This window comes from Nothobranchius furzeri, chromosome 16, assembly GCF_043380555.1.
Source record: "Nothobranchius furzeri strain GRZ-AD chromosome 16, NfurGRZ-RIMD1, whole genome shotgun sequence".
Taxonomy (NCBI): Eukaryota; Metazoa; Chordata; class Actinopteri; order Cyprinodontiformes; family Nothobranchiidae; genus Nothobranchius; species Nothobranchius furzeri.
In genome coordinates this window covers 30,582,893-30,603,817 of record NC_091756.1, presented here as the reverse complement: position 1 = coordinate 30,603,817, position 20,925 = coordinate 30,582,893, and the positions used below count along the sequence as shown (strand labels likewise).

At 41.6% G+C, this 20,925-nt stretch overlaps 1 protein-coding gene across 4 annotated transcripts in view; it reads right to left on the bottom strand.

Moving 5' to 3' along the window:
* itga3b (integrin, alpha 3b) overlaps positions 1 to 17,976 on the bottom strand; it is a 47,489-nt gene extending 29,513 nt beyond the window's left edge. For 3 of the 4 annotated variants that reach the window (XM_015963495.3, XM_015963496.3, XM_054749092.2), the window contains exon 1: positions 17,599 to 17,971. In XM_015963495.3, the coding sequence (XP_015818981.1) occupies positions 17,599 to 17,774 (176 nt within the window). In that variant the 5' untranslated portion in view covers positions 17,775 to 17,971. Of the gene's footprint in view, positions 1 to 17,598 lie in introns of all 4 variants that reach the window. The other variant, XM_054749093.2, reaches the window with a different exon arrangement.
* Between the last annotated feature and the right edge of the window lie 2,949 nt (positions 17,977 to 20,925).

Genomic DNA, 20,925 nt, shown 5'->3' with positions numbered 1-20,925 from the left:
ACAGCGGAGTTCTCCCTGCTTGGCGGCCGCATCAGTGATTGGTGCATCACCGGAGGACAAGGTGATGCGCCCCACTCCACAGCAGCGAAACACATCAGGCGCAAATAAAAGACAGAAAACATTAAAGGAAATGAACCGACATGAACGATCGCGTGTCAGTACCAATGCACTGGCAGAGCGCGTCACCCCCCCCAGCGCAGGAGCTTGTCACATGCTGACAGCAGGCTGCTGTCTTTTCCGAGGGCTGCATCTTGCCGATCATTATCACGTGACAGCGACTAGTCCATAACAGGCATAAAAAGTCACTATAGTGAAGTCGACTAGTTCATACAACCCCTATTGCTCCCCAGTGTTCTGCAGCGCACGTTCGCTTTGAACTTGATATCAAATTTTCGCCTCCTCTTCATCTCCGCATGGTTAAAGTTACCCTCGCGGTCTATCACTGGCAAATCAAAAGTGAGACGATGACACAACCGCCCCCCCGTACTTGCTTGTTACCACATTCCACCTGGCCACAATAAGAGACCGGCCATTATTCACCTCCACCAACTCTGACACCGGCCAAAATATGAGACCCAGCCGTTAATTGAATACAGGCCTGTATTAGAGGATTTATGGTATGCACGTGTAAATAAAATCAACACAATATTACTTTATAAGCATTTGTCCAGAATTCTTTAAACAAGATCACAAACTTGATCCATGAAAATATAATATAGTGAATTACAATAAAATAAAAAAGAATGATTATCTGAGAAAATACGTACACAACTGCAGCTAATACTAAACTGCTCTTATAATAGACTCACCAAACGCCTTGAAATTGAGCCAACGACAGACGCTGGTGTCAATTCCTGCACATTTCCTCACACATATAGATTTCAATTAATCAAAAGTCAGACATTTTCTAGTTTTAAAGATGATAAAATAGTTTTGGTTTGTTTTGAAAATCATCCTTTCACCTTTTTCTAACCTTTATTGTAGACAGAAAAAGTGTCAACCTTTTAAAAGCATCCAAGCATCCTAGACACGTGGTGAGATAAGAGACCAAGGGAAATGAATGAGGAAGAATAAAAGAGGAACTTTCTAGTTTACTGTCTTTATGTAGAGCACATTCTGAATCACAACAGCGTGTATTGTGACACGTATCATGAAATCAGCCCATAAACATGTGGGTGGTTACCTTTCACGTAAGGTTTATGGTGACATATCTGAAACAAGGTGTGGCGTCTGCCTTCAGGGCAATGAAGGAAACCTACAAGCTTTAGTGAAAACGGAAACCTGGATCCTGTTTTTCACCTGATCAAAATCACTAAAATGACTTTTTCTGCTAACTGCAATGTTTCTGAAATCCTGTATGACTGAATTGGAGCACAAGGTGTACCACAGCATGCTTAATCTAGTCTAGCTATCTGGGTCATGGTGCCTCGTAGACATAAAAACAATGTTGGTTTTTAACAATTGTGGGTTCAAATTTCAATATTGAAACAAATTGAAAATACAAATAAAAAGACATGTAAATAATTTCATAAAATTACAAACAGCAACTCTGAAGAAGAAAGAGGCTGAATAGAATAAAATATATTTTTTGAGAATGCAGGTATTTAAATTCATTATATATTTTTGAAAAATGCATTAATTATACAGTTAAAGTTTAGGTTTTACTCCATATATAGCAACAGAAATTGTTAATGAAATTTGTAAAGTTTTGCTGCTACTTGAGGACGTGGGACCAGAACTGAATATGAATTTGGTAATAGAAAAAAATATACACCAGTATTCTGGGAGCTGCCATAAATGACAAAAGTTTGATGAAACGACTAAACTGGTTAATAGAAGGTCTGCATTAGTTTCTGTCTAACATATAAGGACAAAAATGACCAAGGCACGTACATTTCCATCAAAGCCGCAGATAACAACCGTCGGCAAAGAAACTCCTTCCAATCTCACACAAAATCTATCCGCTCACCTGCATGGTGTTTTGAGCCTTACCGTGCTGCAAAGAACTAAAGGGATCTGCTATTGATTTCAGGCAAATGTTGCTACTTAGGCTCACTAAATGAATGAATGGAGATGATATTGAATGCAGTGACTCAATTTGCAGATTGAATTAAGCATGAGGAGAGTCGGTCTGAGATCTCTTTATGCTGGCTGTAATGATGTAATGACTTCAGTGCAAGAAAGGAAGGTAGTTAAGTGACAGATATAATGAGTTCCACTGGGGTTCCACTCGTGAGAGGGAATAACATCCTGTGAGAACCGCCCCAATCACAAACAGAGGTTAAAGGTTACAAATGTCTAATTTTATAGAACGCTTTGGTAATATTTTCACAAAACATCATGTCACATCACTACTGGAACATTAACAAGCATGAATAACTGTTAAAGGTAAAACTTATTCATTTTAAAGTATGATTGTGGGAATTATTTACCTTCAGTAGATAATAATTAAAACACCCTTTTCTCTACAGGATTCACTATAAAACAAGCATGTCAACTCCAAATTAAGACAATGCGCCGTTGGCCGTCCTACAAGCCATCCTCTAATTTGCATGTTCCGTCCGTCCGTGTGTGTGTGTGTGTGTGTGTGTGTGTGTGTGTGTGTGTGTGTGTGTGTGTGTGTGCGTGCGTGCGTGCGTGCGTGCGTGCGTGTGTGTGTGTAACTGTAAGGGACGCTGTAGAGGAGCATCATAATGTCACGTGGTGATGGGAACACTGGCTCTTTTAAGAGAACCGGTTCTTACGGCTCAGCTCGCTAAAATGATCTGGCTCTTTCAGCTCTCAAACGGGGGTGGGGGGATGGCTGGTTTCCGGTTAACCAGCTATTAACTGTTAAGGGGCGTCAATAACTGGTTAAAGAAATTTTGGGAAACGTCATTTATAAGTGGTCCGACCATGGCGGTAATGTGGCGCAATCGTGTCCTTTTAACAAAACTTTACGCGATGGCGGGATAAAGGGGGTGGGGGGTAGTCTCTGCACTGTCTCGGACTTCCCTTTATCTAACCCTTTTGATTGTGATCAAAGCCGCGCTTTTTTTAACAAGCTGCTTCTACAGGTGTCGGTGTTCCACAGTCCCTGTGCAGTCTCTGGTGAGCTGACCTCCAGCTCTGACGGAGAGACGCTCCCAGAGCTCTGCATCACTCCAGTTAGTCATCTCAGCTGATTCTTTATCAAATGAAGTGTAAAATGTATGCTGTAAAATGAAAGTAAACCCGTGTTTACTTTAGTCTTCGGCCTGAACTCGGCAGTAACTCCCCACGTGATCATGACACCTCCCTCTGTTGCATAATATGCATTCACAAGTCTGGTGTTGCTGTAATATTACTGCCAAGCATGGCAGCATGAATACCACAAAATTCCTGCAATGCCATGCCACCATGGCATGTTAAGACACATCGTAATGGTAGTATTATGCTGCTTGGCCTGCATGGTGTGTCTTCTAAAAAGGGATTTCCATGCATGTGAGATTTAGTTGTCATCTGGACTCAGAAGTATGATTGTCTGCTGCTTTGACTGATGCTTGGAGGAGCTTAGACTGGGCTGCTTGTGAGTGCTTTGGCTTTGGAGAGGGGCCCACTGTTAGTTGAGAAAATAAATACCATATTTTCTGGACTATAAGTCGCACTTTTTTTCATAGTCTGGCTGGTCCTGTGACTTATACTCCGGAGCGACTTATATACCAAATTATGTATACCGCGCTGCTGCGGACCGGCTCCGGACCAGGAATAAGCTCCTCTGCCCCACCATCACCTGCTGGAGTCTGTGGCGAGCTGCTGCGGGCCGGGTGGCTCCGACCCAGGAATGAGCTCCCCTGTCCCACTGGGAGGGTTTCAAACACCGCCATCACCTGCAGCAGCCTGTGGCGGGGTGCTGCGGGCCGGCTCCAGCCCAGGAATGAGCTCTCCCTGCCCGCTTGGGTTTGAAACACCGCCATACTCTGCTGGAGACCGTGGTGCGCTGCTGCGCCCTGGTTGTCCATTCCGTTATTGTTACCGGTACTTGTCTTGCAATGTGAAATGCTCGGTCTCAGATTTTGTAAGAAAAATAATAAAATTTCACCCCAAAATGCGATTTATAGTCCAGTGTGACTTATATATGATTTTTTCCTTCTTCATTACACGTTTTATGGCTGGTGCAACTTATACTCCGGAAAATATGATAATTTAATCTCCCGGCCTCCAATAACACCAGAAAAAGTAGCAAAATTTGTTTCTAGATACTTAAAAATAAACAGTTTTTAGAGGGGTCTGAGCAAATATGTGATTTAGTTATTCTAGTTGGTTAATGTTTAGCCTTTCTAGCTATGAAGTTCTGAGCATCAGGTTGGTTTCCTGAGCACAGTTTTATCACATTTCCTCAAATATAAAAGCACTCTGACAGCAGCATACTGCAGATAAGACACGGGAGATAAAGACATCTCCTTATGAGCCATGAAATGTGTCTGCATATTCAGGAAGTGGTTAACTGGTGATTCATCGTAAAGGTGAACTGTGAAAAATCGACTTGCATGGGTCACAAAATAAACATCCTTTTTTCTTTCTCACAGTTGCACATGTTTAAATTATTAGATTAGATTTACATTATAAATCCAATATTCTGCATAGAGACACCAACAGTTTGCTTCTTCATTAGAACACACAAAGGAACTTGTTCAGTTTTTATTTGTAATGTTGAGGTCAACTGAAGTGAAAATGTAAAAAAAATACTAAGACAGCAGCAGAATACTGCTGGTTATCTTTTATTTTGGCTTCTTTAGTTGCTGCTGATATTTTTTCAATCAGTTTTCTCAGAGCTCACTGGTTGCTGCTGGAGGTCAAAACTAAAACTAACAAGTAAACCTCTGTCAGGTCTACTGCTGGCTGCATTATTTATTTCAGACACAAAGTAAGCATGAAAGCAGCAAAGTGTTCATTTAAAATACAACCGTTAGCCAAAAGAGGAACAGAACGATCACAGCGCTAAGGTAAATGTCAGTGTGACGCTGTTATAACAGACACCACACAGCAGCGTATTTCAGCTGGACAAACATCCTGTTTGAAGACCACCATCTGCCTTTGGTGAAACTGTAACAGGAGAACAAACTCATTTAGACTTGCTCCTACAAATTAAACACGACAGGTCATCCGCCTGATGATAAACTAACTCGCTTTTTATAAGAAACCAGGTCTTGGCACAAGATATAGATATATATCTTGCTACCCTTCACTGTGAAATATGATATCAAATGGTTCTTTACTTACCATACTATACCACTTTTATTTATAGAGCTCTTTTAACATGGCGATACAGCTAACCAAAGTGCTGCACATAATAATAAAAAAGACACAAAGCTAAAACAGTCACATCATAAAAACTATTCTAAACATAGCACAACAAAGAATGGTCAACCAAACAAGCTGCAACCATAAAAACAGACCATGGATTTAAAAGTTGCCAGAACATAGATTTCAAATCAAAGACGAAAATTGAAAGGAGTAATGCTTTAAAGATCAAAGGCCAAGGAGAAATAGTGCATTTTCAGCTGAGATATAAAGATGGCAAGCGAGGGTGCTTGCCTAACCTGAAGGGGTAGTGAGTTCCACAGTTTCGGGGCACAGATAGAAAAAGTCCTCAAACGTGCCTTAGGGATGGTGAGGAGGAGCTGATCTACAGACGTAAGAGCATGAGAGGGCTGGTAAAACTGGAGGAGTTTGCTCAGATATGGTGGAGCCTGACTGTTCAAAGATTTGAATGGAGCAGAATTTTGAAATCGATTCTGAATAGGACGAGCAAATGTGCAGCGACTTAAGAATGGGTGTGATGTGCTGCCTTCTGTCAGCTCCGGTCAGGAACCATGCTGCCGAACTCTGTTTAGTTCATAAAGTAAGGTCCTTCTAGTGTTCCAGTGTTGCTTCATCCTGATTTGTCATTGCGACTCTGAACACATGTATAAAGATGATGCGGGATGTGTGAAACACAGGGGCATCATTAGCTAGAAAAATCAAATAAACTTAAAGAATGATTGTCAATCAGATTTAACAATGTTTCCCTTACAAAGGCTCACGGCTACATACAACCCCCCACCCCCAGCTCTCACAGATAGTTGACGGAGGCTAAATTATTTGTGCATATTCTCATACTAGGCCTCCCCTGGCTCACCCTCTATGACCCCACCATCTCCTGGTCCACCGGCCAGCTGCTAGGCTGGGGACCCACCTGCATCGCTCACCAGCTCCCCTTGGTCGCTTCTGCAGGTGCCTCCCCCACAGCCGAGTTGGACACCATCCGTGCTCCCTACCGGGACCTGGCAGTGGTCTTCGACAAAGCGCCTCCTTGAGCCTCTCCTCTGGCTACCACCCTCAGACAAAATGGTCAGACGGAACGGCCAACCAACAACTGGGCCGGTTCCTCCGCTGCTATGTTTCCAGCCAACCGTCCCAGCGGCCCCAATACCTCCTCTTGGTGAAACTGTCCCACAACCTCCATGTCTCTTCTGTCACTGGACTATACCCCTTCAAGGTGTGTTACAGATACCAGCCCCCGGTCTTCCCCCACCAAGAGCCCATCGTGGGGGTCCCAGCTGCTCAGACGCTTGTACGCTGCTGCCAGAACACCTGGATTATGGCCAGGGCGGCCATCGGGCGTGCCAACGCCCGATACTCCTGACATCATGAGAGCCGCCATCACCCTGGACACACCTTCGACCCAGGGGTCTGGCTCGCCAATAACAACATCCGGCTGTGCGGTGAGTCAAGGAAGCTTGCACCCAAGTTCCTGGGCCCAACGTGGTCTCCCACCACATCAACCTACAGGCTTCGTCTGCCAGCCCTTCTCAGGGTCCATCCGGTCTTCCATACCTCCCAGCTCAAGCCTCATGTCACATCCCCCTTGCTCCCTCCCTGCATCGGCTATCGCACCCCACTCTCCATCGGGCTTGCGCCGGTGTTCCTAGATTTACTGTGTGACAGCAGCTCCCAACACTCGTTCTTCCGTGTCTGGGTTCTCGAATCATGCTACATCCCCGCAAACGCCAGCGTTTCTCTGCGTAGCTCTCATCTCATTACAAAATGTGTCTAAAAACCTCCTCCAATAACACGTTTCTGACCGATAGCAACCATTGGACCATCCGGTTGTTGGTCTCACCAAACCGGCGCACTTCCCTGGGTCCGCACTCACATGTATTCAGCAGCAGAACACCATCGGTGTGAGAGGTTCTCCGCTCAACAATTTCTGAGACAGAGAAACAGCCGGCTTCTACCACTTCAACTTTAGGACAAACTACCAGAGTCCCAAAAAGAAAAACACCAATTTAAGTCACGGACAACAAAAGACGTTTGGACCTAGAAAACGGCGACTGGTGTTTATCGCTCTATGGTTTTGTCTGGCATCGAAGGTTTCTGGTTCTGGCAGAAGCGTCTCAGGGAAGATACACAAGGGGAGGAATGAGTGTTCAGTGATCGTGTTTACGTTCAAAACCTAGCTTGTTTGCAGATTCACGTCAACAGCTTTAATTGTTTGGGAACCACAGGTCCACAGGGCACACTGTCCAATGCTCCATCACTAAAATGAATAATTTGATTAAAATCTGTTAAGAAATGTTATTTGACCTTCAGCTAGCTGCACTGGTCAAGAAAATCGATTAATAGATATTTAATCACCCCAGTAACCCTAAATGAACAATTGACATAGGCAGACAAACATAATAATACAATACTTAGAGACGTACAACCAAACGTAGACACGCTGACTCAAAAAAGCCTGCACAGTTGAGTTGCTCATGAGCACTTGTTGTACGACCTCCCACCAAGAGTATCAGTGACATTATGTCCATTAACTCTTGACCCTAGATGTGACAGAGGAGAGGAGTATTCTTGTTTAGGGTGGGTGTTGGGATTAGGTGTTGACTAGACAGCTATACTCCCTCAGTGTGTCTGTTTAAGCACAACTCATATTTTACCTGCAGAGATCTTACCGGTCTTCTCCAGATGTTTTATGTGATATGTTTAGTTTCATGCATCTGTGATAAACAACAGGAAGCGTAAACCTATACCCCCTGAATCATCTCCCTCTTTAAAGATACAAAATGGCATGAGGCGTGAAAGGTATTGAAGCACATAGTTCTTCCAGCTGCAGGTAGCTCTCAGTAGCCCGGAGGGCTCCTATCAGCTCCATTTCAACTCATTTGCACAGAGGCAGTCTTAACAAAACATGTTTTAGTAAGAACGCTGGACATACTTTGGAGATTATAAATGTTTAGATGTAAGAAAGTTTCTAACAGCTGTTCTTAAACCTGCCCATCTTGTCTTCATGCGATCTGGTTCTGATGCTAATTAAACTATTTGATTTTAGAAAATACTGCTTTAACTTGTTTGTACATCTTTGGTATGTTCTTGCTGTGGTGCTTTTCTAACTGCATTGTTGGTTCGCAGTCCGCGAACGGAACTGTCAGCAAGGTAAAAAGAAACATTTTCTGTGTTTTAAAAAAGAATCAACAATTCACTTGTTTGTACATGTCTTTTTTGACAATGCACTAACAAAATGCATGTTTCCATTGTTTTATTTCTCCAGGGTAAATTTTGGGAGGGGGGAACTGACCTAGTCTAGTGAACTAGACCAAATTCTTGCTTTGCAAAGTTTGGTATAGGAACGCTCCACTGGAACCTCTGCAGCCACTAACAGCATTCTGGCTGGCCAATCACAGCTCTCTAGAGGGGTTTCAAACACATAAAGAGCTGTGATTGGTCCATAATGGTGGGCCAATCATAGTGCTCTATCTGCTTAGTGAACAAATCACAGAGCTTTATCCGCTTTGTGGGCCAATCAGGGCACTCTATATTCCTGGTGGGTGGGATGATGCAACAGAGTGAAACAAGCTCATTTGAAACGGCTTTTACATCAATTTTGGACTAGTAGAACTTGGGCTTCATTAGAATCAGTAGCAGATAGATGTAGTTAAGTGCATATATATATATATATATATATATATATATATATATATATATATATATATATATATACATGTATATAATTAATTAATGAAAAAAAAGAGTAAAAAAATAACAGTAATGAGAAAAAAATAACTTTATTAAAAAATGTGCTTTCATTCTGCTTCACAAGCAGCAAGTCTTCTAATGCCGGATGATTTCGATGATGTCTGCTGATGTCATTTCCTACTGACTTACAACCAATCTGCAAGAGTTGACCAAAAGCTCTGCTCAGCTACTTCCCTGGGCCCTTTCGAGTACCTCCACCTGTACAGGTAGTCCGAAAGTTCCTGCAAATGGCTGGGAAAACGAACGTTCAACCGGCCAAGTGAAGTGGAGACATATGCTGGGAAGTTCCCAAGTTACTATCTGAAAGGTGTCCTCACACTCATATCAAAAACACACAGAGCACTTTGCCTTTTCTCAAAGAGGATAACTGGATCTTTGCCCAGTTCAACCTTGCAACCATTACTCCCATTATGGCGAGTCATTAAGAATACTTGAAGGTGCAATAGGTAGAAAATCTATTTCTCAAAGTGGTTGTTTTTGAAACGCTTACTGAAATGTATTTATACAACTCTAAATCTCAACTAAAGTCATCTGAGGAAACTTTGACGAAGGAATTTCTACATCAAGAAGAGCTTCTTCTGTCTGGCTTATAAAAGATAAGGAATTAATGTGTGTTTTGTTATCAATGTTCTCAAGGCTCTATGGTGGTGCGGTTTGTAGCACCGTTGCCTTGCAGTAAAAAGGCCACTGCTTCGAACCCCACCTGTTCAGCCTTTCTTTGTGGTGTTAGCACGTTCTCCCTGTGCACGGGTGTGTTTTCTCCAGTTACTCCGGTTTCCCCCCACAGCTCTAAATCATGTAGAGTTAATTGGAAATACTAAATTATCCCTGTGATGGACTGGCGACCTGTCCAGGCTGTTCCTTGCCTCTCAGCCAATGACTGCTGGAGCTCCCCATAATCCTTGAAAGGATGAAGGCTGCACATCATCAGCAATAAAAACATCCCAATCTGAGTAAGGTCTGACTTTCCGCTGAGAGGCTGTTTAAAAGCACCATCCATCTGCACACCTGTAGATGAGTCAAGCTACTGCACAGGTGTTACACAAAGTTCCCGTTTTATCCACCACTTTCCAAACACCATCACCATAGGTTACATAAAATTCAACATGATCTGACACAGCAGACCGAGTCATGCTGCTGCTGTAGCATCTAGTCAGCAGACTGACCTGCAACGTGTTTCATTCCTAGTGCGCGGTCTACGTTATTCAATTGGACTGAAGAAAATGGAGGACCACAAATATCCCCAACTCACAGAATTAGCAAAGACCAACCCTGCAACCTCTGTTCCGTCTGACAGTGTTTACCTGTGGCACCTATCAATGCAATGTTTCATGTGCAATGCAGCCATGTTGAATTTGCTCTTACTTCTGTAGGAAGAATTCCAGTTGATAATGTCAATTTGGGAATACAATTTTCAGATTTCCAAATACAAATGCACCAGTTTTCTTGCAGAGAATCCAAATTCTGTGTGGGTTTTTTGTCTTCTTTTCTCCCTTTATTCCAACAAAGGTGGTCCAAAATCACTGATGTCACGCTGCTCTGTCATTCACACGGTGAGCTCCGTGTGAATGACTGAAAGACCTATTTTCAAAGTAAACTTCTACGAGTAAGTGTGTACACACGTGAAAGAGGGAGTTCAGTGTGTGTCCACATAAATCACATGATTCAGGGGAAAATCACATTTACCAGTCTTGTACTGGCACAGAAGCAAACCTTTTGGAGCATTATTAAAGTGTGTTTATTCCCTAAATGGATTTAATCCATTAAGGCTTATCTTTACCAGACCAAAGATGGACTTAATTCAAAAGTGCTCCAGTTCAATGGCACACATCTATGGAACTATAGGATTGGGACAATATTGCATTTAACTTGTACAAAGTTTTGTAACTTGTAACCTGTTTTATAACTGTGACTTTTGTTTAGCAACATGTAATTCATGTTTTGTAACACATAACTTTCATTTTATAACACGTAACTCTTGTTTTGTAACATATAACTCATTTTGTAACGGGTAACTTTAGTTTTGTAGCATTTCATTCTTATTTCGTAACATGTAACTTTGGTACGTAACATGAAACTTTTATTTTGTAACTTGCAGAAAAAAATCAATGTACAAGTTTCAAACCACAACTTTCAAAACACAAATCTCAGTCTACAAGTACAAAACATTTTGTCCCAATTCTAGCTTGCTTCCAACAGGAATTGTCCTCGACAGGAATCCAAGACTCATGACTGGCTGGTCAGACAAAGCCTGTCATTGCTTCGTTGGGAAGGAAGCTAGAATTGGGACAAAATGTTTTGTACTTGTAAACTTAAGTGTTGTAACTGTAGACTGAGATGTGTGTTTTGAGAGTTTTGATTTGAAACTTGTACATTGATAGTTTTCTGCAACTTACAAAATGAAAGTTTCATGTTACGTACCAAATATTATGTGTTACAAAACGAAAGTTACATGTTACTTAACAAAAATTCCATGCTACAAAATGAAAGTTACAGTTACAAAACATGTTACAGGTTACAAGGCTTGGTACAAGTTACATGTAATATTGTCCCAATCCTAGTTCCATACACATCTTTTCAGCTGCATTTAAAAGCTGCAAAATATCAGTCTTAGTAATAAATCAAAAGTCTTGAAAACTTGTAGAGATTGGAGGTAAAGCAGAACAGGGCTCTGTGCTTGTTTTAACTAAACATCAGATTAGTGTGTACAGAGCAGCATACTGTTTTTAATTTGCACCTTGCAGCGGAGAGGGAAAGGCCCTGGCAAATTAAAAGACAGACTTTTATTGCCTGAGGCGGCTGCATCCAGACGGAGAAGAGCTAAAAAAAGAAAAGTCACTTAAACTCTGATTAAATATTCATTTTGTGCTTTCTGTTCCTCCTTTCTCAAAACAAAAGAATGTTTTACTGAATGATCAACAGACAGACTTTCTAATTGGGAGGTTTGTATGCTAGTTTACCCCCCCTGTCATCGTTCTCCCCAGAGCTTTGCCTCAACCTGAAACCTGGCAGGTTGTGACTGTGCACAGAAAGCGAATACATTCCAGCCATACCACAAGGTTGGGGGAGTGGAAGAGCCAATAAGGTCGCCAGCTGACTGATTGGCCCCTCCTCCCTGAGACAACAGAGGACAAAAAAATATCTTTGAGACTTTTAAAGAGTGATTCAACGACTGAGAGGGAGAGAGGAGCAGGTCGCCTAGAACAAACTGACTGGGGTAGTCGCATGATGTTAATATTTCTCATGAGCTGATGAAATTTTTTATTCCCAATATGAGCTTAAGCTCCATCAAGGTGAATAAATAACTATCAACAGTCTGAAATGTCACTGCTTATAACTCATAGATAAAGATATAAATCACACAATAGGAGAAAATGTAGAACAGGTTAGCTCTGAATAAAGCACAAAAAACAGAATGATAAAGAATAGCAGACAAAAACAACAAAAACACAAGTATCAGTTCTGTAACAGAAAAGTTCCACTTTCATCTGAAAAATACGATCTCTCTTAAACCCTTTTATGTTTCTCATTGGTTTAAATAAAATAAATTGCAAATTGTTCAATTGCCCTCCCAGCCTGCTCTGATCCTGTCAGCTTCCTGTGTGAATGAACTTTGAAGACATTGCTTCCTAACAGTAGCATCATTCCTGTTGTTCATTGTTTATCCCTTTATTTGTACATACAGTACAGGCCAAATGTTTGGACACACCTTCTCATTCAATGTGTTTTCTTTATTTTCATGACCATGACCATTTACAAAGGGGCCAACAAGCACTAAACACCTCTGGGACCTCCTTTAAGACTGTTGGAACACCATTTCTATTGACCTCTTGAAGCTCAAGAGAATGCAAAAAGTGTGCAAAGCAGTGATCAGAGCAAAGGGTTGCTTTTCTGAAGAAAATAGAATATAAAACATGTTTTCAGTTATTTCACCTTTTTTGGTTAGTACAAAACTCCACGTGTTCATTCATAGTTTTGATGCCTTCATTGAGAATCTCCCATGAAAACAAAGAAAACACATTTAATGAGAAGGTGTGTCCAAACATTTAGCCTGCTGTACATGCAGTAAAAGATAAAGAAACTAGGGACGCATCTATATGAAAATCGATATTATTGCCATACCTGATAACCAATATTTACCAATTATGCATTAATATAAGAAGTAATGTAATAAAATGTCAATGCACTGAAATATTGTGATATTTTGTGTAATGATACTGAATCAATATTTTAAAGCAGTGTATCAATTTTTATTTGAGAATTCACACGCAAACCTTTACTATATTTCTTTTCTGAGGTGCAATTCAAACCCCGACTGCTAGGTGGCAGCAGATTTTACAGCCTTCACTCTGACAGAGCAACAGAATATTGCGGTAACACTTGACACACTTGGAGACATCCGGCCCGAATTTTTTAATTAGGTTAAGTAAAAAATTACAAATATAGTCGGGCTTTTATTATCGCTAAATATTGTATATTCTCCTCTGTATTTGTGATATGTACCATATTGCCAGATTCATGCCGATAAACACCCCAAATACATGAATTGTACATAACTATAATAATATATTAATATATACTCTAACCACACATATTTACGCAGCCTGGGGCACACCGAAGGCGGACAGGCCACGTCGTGCCTGAAATTTAGAGAAGTCAAGTGGTCACGCAGAACGCGCCGCACCACTGAGCATTTCTAGGAAAGTCGCTCGACAGTCACAACATCACGTGGGACTTGAGAACAGAAAACGGGAAGTGATTCTATTGTTTATACATGATCAGACAGACTTGCTGTTGTGTTTTGTGAGACTCGAATTTATTAAAAATGGGTAAGTACGCTATTTATTAGAATATTTTAAGATCAATGGTACTTTCAAGGTACAAATACTGTGGCTGGGTTTGTGCCGTAAAGCCGTTCCAAGTCGTAATATCTGTTGTAAAGTACTCCACAATGTTGTAAACAGAACAACACTGAGATAGAACTGGCGCCTATCTTCAGCTCCTGCACGGCATGTCCACCTCTGGTGGACCCCACGCGATGATTAATATCGCTGTCATATGACCAAACAATTATGCATTAACACCCCTTACCCTTCTGAACCTAATACACAAAAGGCCACTAAAGAGAAAAAAACTATTGGTTGTGAATATTGGCCGTGTTTCATATATTGGACCAATACCGATATGGTAAAAATGACTAACATCGGCCAATACCAATATTGAAGCTGATACCATGCACCTCTAAAAGAAACAATTGGTTGTGCTGTGTTTTGTGGAGAGAACGACTGAGGGCTGGGGTGTAATGCACTGGTTGTGTATTGGTGACGTATGACGGCTGTGTTTTAATCTGTATGTAGTGTTATTCACGAAATACACTAAAATATGGTCTACAAATAAAATTGGATTTGATTATTTAAGATAACATGAAGTGAGTTAGCTCTAATAAAATGTACCCAGCAAACAGGAAAGACAGAATGTTTATCTCACTAAAAGAAATTGTGGATGTTATAATTTGGAATCACACCCAATAGAAACATATAACGCTTTAGGATAATTTATTCATATGGCCTGCTCACATCATGATGTACAGCATCACCGCCTGCTAATTCTGAGGTGTTGTCCACAGGTAGCCTTCCCAAAAAATAGCATCCACACCACCTTGTTTTTAGAAAAAGCTCCATCCATACGTAACCGCATAAGTGCACTGTTTAGCACATTCATAGGCATGCCAGACATGTAGGTGGCAGTAATTCCTCTGAATCGTATCCATTTCTTCTTCCTGCTCAACTTCAACAAAACATGAAACATGTCGCATAGCTTGTTTGTGTGGACCAATAAGGAGGCAGAATTGCTCTTAAATGTAGTCTTATAACTAGTTTAACTACTAGTTAAATGTAGTTTGAAAATGCGAGCACAACTCTGAGGGCATCCATGTTGTAGTGTAAACACAGGTCGCACATGGGCCGTCAGCATTTTTGTCTCAGACGGTAACATGAAACCTAAAACTCTGGATATTTCTGTCCACACCAGGGCTGCCAACTCTTACGCATTTGACCCTCTTCACACGCACTCACGCCGCACCTCCACCTATATAGAATAATAAATCAAACTGTTGTGTTTCCTGTTTTGGGTAGCAGTCCTTAACAGTCTCTCTGAGGGCGTTTCTCAATGCCAAGGAACCTTGCCTTGATGTCTTGGACCCGCCCCGGTTGCCTAGGAGATACGTCATCGGGAGTCGCCAAGACGTGTTCCAATGTTCATGTTCCACTGAGGCGGGTGTTCTCCGTTTGTTAGCCGTTTAGCTAGCTGAGCGAGGATACATGGGAGGTGTCTTGTAGCCTAGCCTTGGTCAAAAATTACCCAGAATACATCACTGTGTTTTCAAAAGGACGGCTGATCAGAAGCCGGCAGCTACTTCTGAGGCAAATTTCAAGTTTAAAAGTAAGTCGACTAATTTAAAATGTTTTTTAGATCCAAAGAAGTTATCTATGGTTGGTTAGTTGCTTAGTAGTTGAAGCTTCGGTGTCTAGCGGGTAGTAACTCACTTATATTTTTTATTTAATAAACATATACACAATTTAAAAAGTAAAAGCCTCGTTATATATTTATATTGAAACTAATACGTACGAAATATAACGTTATCTCCCGTGTCACGTGACGTTAAGTGATCACCGTGGAAGCCGCGGCCACGTGATGCAAGTCAGTTCCATTTAACTGTTTTCTTTAACCAAAGAAGGACAGTGTCCTCGTAAGAAAGGCGCCAGGCCTCGCAAGACATCGTCTCGCAAGGCCAGGTGCCTTGACATTGAGAAACACCCTAAGACTGGGCCTAGAGAGCTTCTCACATGTCAGCAGAACAGCCGTCCGTTCTGCTGGCATGGAAAATCTCTGTCACACGCATCAGTCCGCCACTTTACACAGATTATGCTATTAAACATCACTGACAAGACAAAGGATGCTGGCCGTAGTTAACAATTCTTTCCCTGCATTACTCTTCAAAGTGGAACAGTGATGCAGATAACAGCAGCTTGTGAGGGTGCTGTGTGATCGTGGACATGGAAGGATGGAGAGGGAGCTGTAATTAGCAGGGTGAAATCCTACACCCAACTTTTTCAGCTCAGGCTTATTAAAACCATTCAAAGTTGTGTGCATTTGTGTTTTAGTAATAACCTATAACAGTTACGGCTCAGTGAACAAGATTATGAGGAAACACAAATCCACTCAACAGGAAGGTGATTAAGAACTAATAAAACCTCTCGTCTCTGTTTATATTTTATTTGATAAAGACACGAGACCCCAGTGAGAATCAGAATTTGTTATTAACTCTTTTTTTAAAGTTGGAATAAAGATGTTGTTTCACTATATTTAATTGAAAATAGTGAAAAGGCATTAATCAGATGTTAAAATGACAAAATGTGACAGCTGAAGGGATAATTACCACCACAGAACTGCGTCTTGTTTTAATTCAACACTGCCTGCAGGCTCAGAGATGTTCGATAGAACATCTGAAATGACTGAACCCCTCAGCATGTTTCTCTGTGGTCGACCCCACCCACTTTTACTTCTGACACAACTCATGGAGACTCTTGTTGTGTTTAATTTAATTTCTGAGCTGTTTCAAATAAACCTAATTAGTTGTGCAATAATGTGCTGTTTGACATTTCTGAACTTTAACACAACTTTTCACAGCCCCACCACACAGACACAGCTGTTGAACTCTTAAACCTGCAGAGTGGCTCCATACACCTGTCTGTCTGATAAATCTGACACTATTTGCACTTTTAAAAACTAATTGTGACCAACGTGTGTAAACTTAGCAATTACCAAGCCTACATCTTGAATCAGTTTCTTGTGCCTCGGATTGATATGAACACAGTCAGACAGTGCTGCTATAAAGGCAGGGAAGAGCTGCTATGAAAGCTAAGATGTCTCAGTCGGACGTGAGTGCACAGTAATGTTAGAAAATAGGATCAGACTGAAAAGTATTCTTTTTTTAATTGCTGGAGTGCCACATAAAAGCTGAATATTTGAAAGCATTTTTGTAGATTGTTTTGAGTTTTTACAGCACCGCCACAAATCAAAGTGGTGAAAGTACACAAAACAAAATAAAAGGATGCTAGCAAAGCCAGAATGCCAATTTCTTTGTTTGTAATACCTCTAGCGCTTTACTTTCCACAAAAACCTGCTGCATTAACCCCAGATCTGCCATCTGCTGGAAAACCCAAGTATGGCAGGTGGCAAGGGTCAATTTCATTTATCTTTATTGATGTTATTATACAGTAAACAATAAAATGCATGGCCGTTATTAGAATGTTTCGTCATCTAATAAATTATTTGCCTCTGTATTCTGAGTTTTCTCATTTCATGAGTCAGGCGTGTATGGTTAAAATGTGAGGACCCCAGCAAGAGAAGCTTAGCAGAGAGAGAGAGAGATCCCATGGGAAACAGTCGCGAACATTGCAACTATCGCGAGCTTTTAATTTTTTGCGCAGGTGAGCGTGCACACGAAGTTTATTAACGCAGGTAAAATGCGTTTCCTCCCGACATGCAGAGTTCAGAACTTACAGGTACTGTCCGGATCCCAGCGTTTGATCGTGCAGCGCTACAGACAAGCCGAACAAGCTCCCTTTGGTTTTCCCCTCTTTGATCACAGGAAACCGTTCATCTAGATTAAATCCACAGCAGGTCCGAGTCCCGTGGTACACGGCCACAGCCACACACAGCAGCAGTCCTGGAAACATGCTCTAATTGTTACTTTGGTCCTTTCTGAGGTCCTGCGGGTCCGAGCCGACGCGACACCGTCCTGCAGTGAGGTCCAACAGGTAGGGGCTGCGCTGCTTCAAAGAGACATTCCCATTCGGAGCCGCGGCTTCCCTCCTCGCACCGACTCGGTGTAATCACTGCCTAGGTGTCGGTGCCTGCCTCCCCTTCCTTCTTTCCTCCCTCCCCCATCAGACCTCTCCTCACCCTCCTGAAACAAGTGCACTCGCTCACCCACCACCAGACACAGCAGTGTGGATTACAGACTGGGTTTCCTTTTCCTCTCAACGCTTCGCTCTGAATGAAAATACTATTGCTTTGTGCAGATCAGATACTTTCGGAAACCATCATTTCACAAGCAGGCCATGCCACAGAACCTCCCTGAACAACCTCAGTTTGGAGAAATAGCATTTTTTTCTACAAGACTGATGTGAAAGCTTAGCCAAGGCAAAAAAGTGTAGCTTTTCTCTTAAATATATTTTTTAAAAAGAATATTACTTTTTTACTACTTGAAGTAATTAATTTTCAAGCAAAAAAATAAAAACTAATTAAAATTAAATAAAATTTTTAAATGTCATAAAAGCCTTTTTCATAAGACACACTATGCCGGCTAGTCAGCGTAATACTGCCGTTACGGTGTGTCTTATGAACGCTCCGTGGCGGCATGACTGTGGGAATTTTTCAGCATTCATGCCGCCCGCTTGGTAGTAGTCATAGGACCGCAATGCCGGACTTGTGAATGCATATTACGTCTTTGTGCAACAGAAGGAAGTGTCATGATCACGTGTGGAATTACTGTCGAGCTACGGCTGGCAACGGTGTGGAAAATAAAAGTAAAAGCAGCAGTACATTTTACTTTTCGAATAGAATCCTTTGAGATGATAAACTGAAGCAATGCAGTGCTCTGGGGGCTTCTCTCCGTTAGAGCAGGAGCTCAGACCTCCTGACCATCCACGGCTTGTGAAAAAAACGTAATGATTGTAATAAAAAGTGAGTTAAGTCCAAGGAAAATGGAAGTCCACTGCAGCGCAGAGACCAACTCCTACCCACCTTTATACCACCATTGCATAGCCTTTTGTAAAAGGATGTGATTGCTTCATTACTGCCACGGTCTGACTATTTCTAAATGACCTAAGGCTCCCTGATGCCGACTCAGTGTTGTGGCAAATTGGTGGCATTCTTTTCTAGAAGAGGCTAAATTTACACCTAAACTGACTTTGCAACAAATATTCAGTAAACCTATCCCTAGACCAGACATGTCCAAAATAATGCTCAGCTCGTGGCCATTTGTGGCCCTCTGGGTGATTTTGTGCAGTCCCCAATTTCATTTCTAAAATAGTGAGATTTAAGCCGCTTTTATCAAACAATACCGCCAATTTGCGGCATCGAGGAGCCTTAGGTCATTGTCTAATAGTTGCGTCTTCAGCATCCTGTTGATCTCTTGGGTGTTCAGACTTTGCAAGCCTTAATAAAGCATGTTTTTAGTCATTTCCCTGCTCTAACACACGAGTCAGTGACTGAATCACCTATTCCATGGGCACTTAAAAAGTCTTTTAACCACTTACATGCTGGATAGTAGTCATCGAGGAGCAGGCTTAAAGACCCCCGATCTAGAACAACACTTCACTTTTTTATTTTGAATTTTAATCCCATTTTTTTTCCTTTTTTAATTAAAACAGTGATCAACTGTTTTATTGTTCATTTAGAGAATTTTGGACACCCCTACTCTTGACTGTGAATGGCAGCAGAAATTGCACTTAATTCAAATGTATTAGTACACACACTCATAATAAAGTACCACACAAGAAGTAAGGAACCGGGAAGAAGGAGACGAGACGTGTTACAAGGAGCTAGAGCGAGGAGGTTATGACAGCTGGACTGGCGTGGGGTGTAAAAAAAGGAGTTGAGACTAGACTGCCGGTGTGAGTGTGTGTTTGTGCGCGCCAAAGCTGCAACTACTAAGCAACTAACTCACCACTGATAACTGCGTATGTATAAACATTTTAGATATCAGCTCAATTGCTACAAATAGTTGACTTGCATTTAAACTTGAAATTTACCCCCGAAGTAGCTGCCGGCTTCTGATCCGCCATCATCTTGAAAATACTGCGGTGTATTATGGGAAATTTTTGACCAAGGCTAGGCTACAAGGCAACTCCCATATATCCTTGCTCAGCTAGCTAAATGGCTAACAAACGGAGAACAGACACCTCAGTAGAACATGAACATTGGAACACGCCTTGGCGGTTCGATGACGTATCTCCTAGGCAACAGGGGCGGGACCAAGACGTCAAGGCGAGGTTCCTTGGCATTGAGAAACATCCTAAGATTACAGCTACCATCTACTTCCTCAAACTGGAGTGCCAGAGTTTCTTTTCCTCAGAGATTGACTCATAAGGCATTCATTTATACCAAAGACCACAACAAATGGTATTGAAAAAAATGAATAAACTTGGTTTTTAAGCCATTGTCCATGTTCCAATGTTCTAAATCTTTCTGACAACTCCAATAAAATCCATCTATTGGACAAAGTTAATGACACAATGTTAATTTCCAAATGTAATGTTCAGAGTAGCCTATATGATATTAGTAACTTTTAGCTGCCAGCACCCCACAGTTTAGCTAAATATCTTTAACACCAACAGAGCTGTAGCAGATTTGCTTTGGCCAAGGCTGTGGCCATCTTGAGTTTGGTTGATTTCTAATGCAATCAGTTGTAGCTAAACATCCAAAGATGAATTTCTCTTTGCGTGACTTCCACACAGCTGAGATACTTTACAAATGATCCTATTTGGTTTTTATTGACTGTTGACACTCCATTATTTCATCCTTAAAGAAAATGTTCTCCAGACAAATGAAACTTGCTCAGATCAGTCCTGTTCTTCAAAATTCCATTTTCAGTTTTGACTCTCTCCATTTCTTCCTCTCAGATGGCACTGAAGCCCAAAGACTGCACAGATTTATCCATATAGTTGTTCCCATTTTGGCAACCCTGGCCCCCCTTGACAAGAATGCACCCATTTTCTGACTCTTTGCCAAGAGTGTGTGAGTAAGAGCGGCCTGCAAAAACAGCTGTTCAGTGATCAAAAGAAAGGGAGAGACTTCTTTGATTACCACTTCTTTGTTCACCTT